The sequence below is a fragment of the Oryzias melastigma genome, linkage group LG1 (genome assembly GCF_002922805.2).
Source record: "Oryzias melastigma strain HK-1 linkage group LG1, ASM292280v2, whole genome shotgun sequence".
NCBI lineage: Eukaryota > Metazoa > Chordata > Actinopteri > Beloniformes > Adrianichthyidae > Oryzias > Oryzias melastigma.
In genome coordinates this window covers 19,854,735-19,861,889 of record NC_050512.1, presented here as the reverse complement: position 1 = coordinate 19,861,889, position 7,155 = coordinate 19,854,735, and the positions used below count along the sequence as shown (strand labels likewise).

Sequence of the window (7,155 nt, the reverse complement as noted above, 5' to 3'; positions counted from 1 at the left end):
AACTTGTTTGTTGCGGTGCGTTGGATGATAAGTAGTATTTAAACAGCAATCACTTGTATGGTGTAATAGAGTAGATTTGTTACTTAAGATTCTTTTTTCTGATTTCTTTGAACCCCCTCGATTGTTAAATTGCACTGAAAAAACTAGACCAGCTTTTTCATAGATACAGAGAAATACATTAGAAACTCTGTTTCAATTAGAAAAATGTTGAAGAGTAACAATTATGGAATTAATGTCCATCTAATACATGGTACAAAGCACAAGCTGTTTCCTAAGTTTCAGAAGTATAGAAGAGCCTTTGATGTTCTTACCCACAAAGGTACTCTGCATAAACAGCAGCATCTGGCAAGACCTGTTCCAGCATTTCTTCTCCTTCATCTCCTTTGTTCTTGATGAACTCACACAGCGCTCTCCAGTAAAGAACATTCTCACAGGTCAAAGAGTCAATTGGAACCACCTTGCTGTTAAAAAAAACAAACAAAAAAAACAGATTCTTTAACCCCTCCCACATTTTTTTAAGCTTCTCTTTAATAAGTAAGAAAAGTGGACCTGCTGTCGAGCTGCTCCCTGTTCTGCAGCAGCTCTTCTGCAGGCATGCTTTTGAAAATGGCTTTCAGCGTGTCCATCGCCGTGTCCGCACAGTTTTCCACATCCAGTCGGTGGAGCAGCTCGATCACATTACTGTCCAGGCGAAGCAGCCAGGCCGGCAGGAGACGGCTGCAGACCACATCTCTCACAGCCTCTGTACACAAATCCAGACTCTTGTTAACTTAGTGCATCACAAAAGTATCAGTATTTTAACTGATGAAAGTTTACCTGAGGTATCATGAAGACCCTGCTGCAGCAGACCGACTCTCTGTGCGATGCTAAGAGCTTTAATGTGAACTTTATCAGCAAGAACCTTTAATAGAACAGTCAAAAAAATGAATGACTAGAACTGCACAAGTCCTCGACAAAAGTACCAATTTCTTTTGTGGTTAAATTATCTTTATAGCCACCTGGAAGGCTAGCTTGCGGACATTCTCTTTGATGTCCCGAGTGCGTTTCAGTACTTTGGGGAGCGTCCGAGGAGACATTGCAATGCAGGAAAGAACAGCACGCCGCACCTCAGCATTGGTATCGTTTTCCAGAATTAACATGTAGGCTGAAAAATAGCAAGATGCAGAGGTAAAAATTTAGCTTCACAGAAACTTTCATTTTTAAAGTGTTGGTACAAAAAGTTTTGCTATTGGAGGGTTTACGAGACTGAAAAATACAACAACAAAAAAAACTTAAACAAATTAAATTCAGTAGTGGACAGTGTATTTTCTTGATGATTGATGTTTAGCCATTTTTAGTTCACATTTGTAAATGTTTTCAAATATGCAACAGAAAGCTGCACTTCCATAAATTATTTAAAGTTTATGAAGAGCTTATTCATTATGATCCACGTGCCATCTTAAGTACCCGTTTACAAAACTTTGATAAGCACAGAATAAACCCAACATCACATATCGTGAGTTGAATAAGCTCAAATCTTCTGAATTCTAAAGGAAACAGAAAAGTGAGCAAACACACCATTGATGGTGGGGCAGTCGGGGTCCTGTGGCTGCTGAAGGCGGGTCATGGCCAAAGCAGCTTGAATCCTCACATTGGGGAACTTGTCAGTGACACGAATCAGCATGGCTTGGTGGATCCGATCAAAGAGGTCATCGTCAATCTGGGCATTCTCTGACATGCTGCCCAGCAATTTGTTGATCAGCTGACACACTCGGAAACGCACGGCATGACTGTTGGCTTTGTGTGACTGAAAGGAAGGAAGACCAGGACACAAAGGCCAAATCATACACATATTGTTTTGTAAAAAAATAAATGTAAAGCAGTGAGCTTAGTAGCTAATAAATAACAGATTTTATATGCATCTATAAAAGCAAATGGCAGTGTAAACAATTTGTACAACGCAATAGCTTTGATCAAGTTTACTTTATCTATAAAGCACTTTTTATGCATTAGTAATGCAAACTGCTTTACAAAATATCTTTCAAAATTTAAAACCAAAATCTGTTTAATTCAGAAGTTCATGTTTTCAGTCTGCCAAATTTTCTTCCTAAGATAATTTGTCTGATCATGAATGAATAATTTCTCTAGCTCAACTGAAAAAATGTGTAAATGTAATTTATTTTATTACAATTTCGTCCATTAAAAACCAATCAAAAAGCTACCTAAAAAAAAGAACAAAGGAAATTGGTTTATAAGAACATTGATTATTGTATTTGATTCATTAATACTGGACTTTTAAAGAAAAAAAATATTAATTTCAAATAAATAAATAAATAATAATAATGAATAATAAATTTATTATTTAATCCATTCATACCTGATCTAATTTCCAAATATATATAATTCTTCAATGTGTTTTGCATTCAAAATGATGCTAAATTAGGTGGAGTCCTGGATTTGCATACAGCATGAAAGGGTTAAACATAGTCCCACAACACAAGTAACTACAATGACCTGCTGTCCCATGTCAGCTTAAAAAAATTATATGTACAGCAATTGAATGCCAAAAACCTACCAACTTCAAATGTGTAATTGTAAGAAAAATAAGTTAATTACTTTTTTTAGAATCAGATATGAGTACAGATATATGACCAAATAAAAGATACAAATATGATTAACTTCTTGTTTCCATGCTGTGTGTAACAATCTTTATACCTCCAACAGGAAGTTAAAGATGAAACTCAGGAATGGATGATCATCTTCTTCTTCCTCCTCCTCCTCCTCTTCCTCTTCTTCTTGCTGGTCTTCTCCCTCAGGTTTAGGTGGAGACTGAAAACTTGTGGCGAACTTTGCAGCAAACTCTATGACATTTTCAACAGCAGGCTCACGTTTGTAGACTATCATTGCGTATTTCAGGCAGCGGATGAACTCCTCATGGAAAGGAGTCTTATCCTCAAGCTGAAAGGAGAGATGCAGGGATTACTGATGGAGACGAGTGAAATGGAGAACAATCTACAGCTTTAAATACTAGTCCAACTCATCTAAATATGCAGAGGGTTACAGCCTTTATAACTTAACTTAAATTCTATTTTAAATTAAAACGGGGCAGAATCGGCTGCAGTTTTAGATAATATTTACATTTTAAATCTATTACCATAATTAAAATACCTCTAAATTGAAAGTCAGATCTTGTTGTTCAGAACTTACCCCCAAAAGTGATGGTCAACAAATTAAGTGAAACAAAATAATAAGGTCATATAAAAACTCCCCCGTATGCATATGTAAGTTTTTACCTTGTTGTAGCGACTCTTCAGACTCGCCACTAGCTTTGCTTTGTTGTTGTGGCCTTTCTGTGCGCGCTGAAACGCCTCCTTGACCTCTATTTCATTATCTGCAGTCATGTTTGGCTAGCTAAACAGAAACAAATACGTGGAGAAGGAAGAAAACAGATCTAGAATCAGAAAATAATCTTTTTTCTTAAGCTAATGGCAGCATCTCGTTAGCTGCAACTTCACCAAGCAGGCCACAAACTACAAACTCTGGCAGAAGACTACAAAAAATACACGCATCCGACAATGACGAAGCTTTTTACACATTTAATGTCAAAGTAGCTCAACTACACGAGCTACATTACACTGTGCTCTGTCCTTAGAATATCAAAGCCACATTACCTGTGTGTGTCTTCAGATAAATATTTTCGTGGTTTTTCTCTTCTTGAAAAACTGCCGCCTGTTTTTCAAATGTAACCGTAGAAGAAAAAACTGCGGAGTTCAATGGCGTCTGGCAAAACACGCGCGAGGAAAGTACCGCCACCTATCGGTCTGGATGCCACATAAAGCCCCCACAAAGCTTAAGCTCATTGAAAACTAAACAAAAGAAGTACATGAAAAAACTTTCTTTCTTTTTTTTAACCTAATTTAACCGGTTTGATCATTATTTACAAGAAAAATAGAAACAACAGATTAAAATGTTTTGTGATGTGGTAAAATGAAAATAAACATCTCCCCTTTATCATCTCTTTTGCATCTCTCTGTTTTCTCAAGAACCACCAAGCATTTACAGTTGTTTGCTGTTATTTTTTCTTTTTTTCCCTTTTTGCTCCTATGTTTTTTTAGTAGCATACAGTTAGGTCTTTAACGTTGCTGTCTTTAGACTATGTATGCTTGCTTGCCTTATCATCCATTGAATTTATGAATTATACTGTTGTTAGGCAAAGAAAAAACAACACAATACTTGTGTTTTCCTGCATGTATTACCATTAAAGATGGGCCTCTGATGATTCTATTTCATTTTTGTCTTATTTAAATAAAAAAAGATTCCTTCATATTGGATCCATTAAATGTATTTCTTCCTTTCTCTTTCGATCTTTCGATGTTTATCATTCATTTATACATTCGCTATGCCTATGACGCCTGGACCTTTTATTTTATTTTTTTAATTTTCCCCCAAGGGAAACAAATTCCCTCAAGTGACAAAATGCAAGCTGTCTGTTGCTGCTAGACAGCAGGCAGAAATGGGTCAGCACCATTTCTGTGCTGGCACATAGCGCAGGTGCACTCTTCACAGGTGTGCTGTGAGAGCTCTTTCTCTCTCTCTTTCTTCCCTTTCCTTTCTGAACACTGACCAGGAGCAGTTTGACAGGAAACTGTGATGGTAAATGTGGTTCTCTTTGATTTCTCTGAATCCCTTTGATGATCTAAATTTATTTCAATATTTACCAGAAAAACTGGGCAGTTGGGGCAAAAACTATTTCTATGTAGAAGCAGGAAGAGTTGCTTAATATTACCCACATGTATTTTCTTTTAGCTTTTAGAACTGTTACTAATTTTAGTCTGCATTTGACTAATAAGACCCCGCAGAGCCACAGTATTACAGGAGGTCGCATTAACCTGTGTGAAGGACAGTCTATAAATGAGGTTACAAAATGAGAACATTTTAGTTTTATCTGCAAGACAATCAGCTTAGCAATATTTATTCTTAATAAATCAATACATTATTTTTTGTAAGCTTAAATCAATTATTTGTGTTAACATTTTATTTTATTTCTTGAAATTTGGTTCTTGTGCTTTAAATCTTTCATCATCAATTTGATGTTGACGTTAAATTACATTTTGTAATAAAAGATAATAATGATAAAGTTAATAGCTTTTACAATGAAGTCTTAATTTTGACATTTGTGTGTGTGGCCAAGTGTGAATATAAATTGGGGGAAATTCCTGTAATAAAGCCTCTGTAAACATCACCGAAACTCAAACTCTCCATGTATGAGGCAGTTGGATGCAGTTTGCTTGATGCTGTGATGTCTGGAGCCACAGCTGCCAGTACAGCTGTGAGGACAAGAACTGCTTACCCATGGGAACTTGCAGGAGGAACAATTTCCTCCTCAGGCAGACGAGGGTCCTCCTTCTCTGGCATCTATTTCTGGAAATCAATTCAAAATAGATGGTACCCAGCCTGAATGTCTGCTGGACCTGCGTGCAGGTGGGAAAAAGAAACTGATTATATTCTAACGCTGAAAAGGGGAATTAAAAAAGCACAACATTAAAGCATGAATGAAAAGCATGAATTGTTTTATTTCTTTGTATTAATTGACTTCTGAAATAATTAAAGTAATTTTGAATAAGTCAAAATATTTTTGAATTGACTTAAACCAAAACAACTTGCTTTGGCCAAAAAGACTAAAATAGGAGGTCAATCAAATGTTCCAACATCTTGCTTAACACTTCATCATTGTGTTAACCTCCTGACTACCAGCTATGCAAATTTGTCCTCAGTAAAGGAAATTTCTAAAGCTAAGTATCTCCAAACCACTGAATACGACTGAAATAACTCCTTTTGGTATCTAGAGGACATTTGAGCTTTTCAATCAAAAAAGTGGGACTCTGGGAATTGTAGTTTTTGGTGGATTAAAAAAAAAATGAACATGACAAACTGTTTTTTTTCTCTGATTGTAAGGAGGTAAATTAAACGGAACCTACTTGCTTTTTGGAGGGAAGAGCTAATTTCAAGTCTTTGTGGTTTCACTTCATTTTATATTCTTTGCAGTTTTTAAACTGTCTAAACAGACCAGTCGCTACACAGACCATAAACAGCCTATCTTTCTTAATTTTTCCAGTTTTCTCATAATAACATCTACTATCACATTAACACAAGATGTTTTTTTTTTCTTCTGATAATGACATAGTAGATGCCATTATCCCGAGAAAAGAAAGGGATGTCATCACATACAGAAGCACCCGTTTTCAATTTTTTAAACCCTTTGCTCATGAAAATGACATCTAATATCTCGTTATTATGAAAAAAAAGGTTTTTTTGTGATAAACATATCCAGTCCTCAGTAACATACAGTTCTTCCTACCTGCCCCTCTCATCCATCATTTTGTAAACATGTAGACCATCCGATCCCCTCATCTGATGAAACTGACAACAACAGCAAGATCCATGAACTGCAGCTGCCTGCGCAGCTGGAGGCGGGCCAACCTTAAATGCCAAAGACTGATTTGGACGTTGTTTATGACCAACAACATCAGCAAAATGTCAGTTTGAGTTAGACCGCGATTAAAGTACTCAATTTTTAAATTAATCAGTTCTTCTGGTGTTAGACATGTTCTCTGACAAATTGTTTTGTTTTGCTGCAGATTGTAGAAAAATAAAAAAAGTATGTTCTTCGTTATCTCATTATCACAAGATAACAAGAGCAAATATTTTTTTGAAAATAAATAAGTTTTATCTCATTATTATGACTTAGCAAAGTTGTTATCTCGCAAATACGACATCATCACAAGAAAAATAAATGTTTTAAAAAAAGATATGCTGCTCATGGTTTAATTAACAAGAGGACAATATTGATATCACAAAATAATGGACAAAAAAAGTATGCTTTTAATGGCATCTGTAATGAGAGAACGATATTGTTATCATTAAATAACACACTTAAAAATGCATACCACTCATGGTTTCTAGAACAAAAGTATGATGTTATTTTCCAAAAATAATGGACAAAAAACTTGTGCCGTTCATGGCTTCCATAACAAGAGAACGATGTTGTTATTACAAAAAAAAAAAAAAATGACAACAAAAAGGTTTGCTGTTTATGGCTTACATAACAAAACAAACAAAAAACAAACAAACAAAAAAACTTCTGGACACGTCAAAAGAAAGCCACAATTTTTCACA

General features: G+C 35.6%; 1 protein-coding gene across 1 annotated transcript in view; it reads right to left on the bottom strand.

Moving 5' to 3' along the window:
- Positions 1-3,788, bottom strand: part of ncapg (non-SMC condensin I complex, subunit G) — a 12,949-nt gene extending 9,161 nt beyond the window's left edge. Inside the window, exons 1-8 of the mRNA XM_024290163.2 lie at positions 3,651-3,788; positions 3,273-3,390; positions 2,695-2,937; positions 1,558-1,786; positions 999-1,144; positions 817-901; positions 550-742; positions 312-461 (exon numbers count right to left, since the gene is read on the bottom strand). Coding sequence (XP_024145931.1) covers positions 312-461; positions 550-742; positions 817-901; positions 999-1,144; positions 1,558-1,786; positions 2,695-2,937; positions 3,273-3,380 — 1,154 coding nt within the window. The 5' untranslated portion in view covers positions 3,381-3,390; positions 3,651-3,788. The remainder of the gene's footprint in view (positions 1-311; positions 462-549; positions 743-816; positions 902-998; positions 1,145-1,557; positions 1,787-2,694; positions 2,938-3,272; positions 3,391-3,650) is intronic.
- Between the last annotated feature and the right edge of the window lie 3,367 nt (positions 3,789-7,155).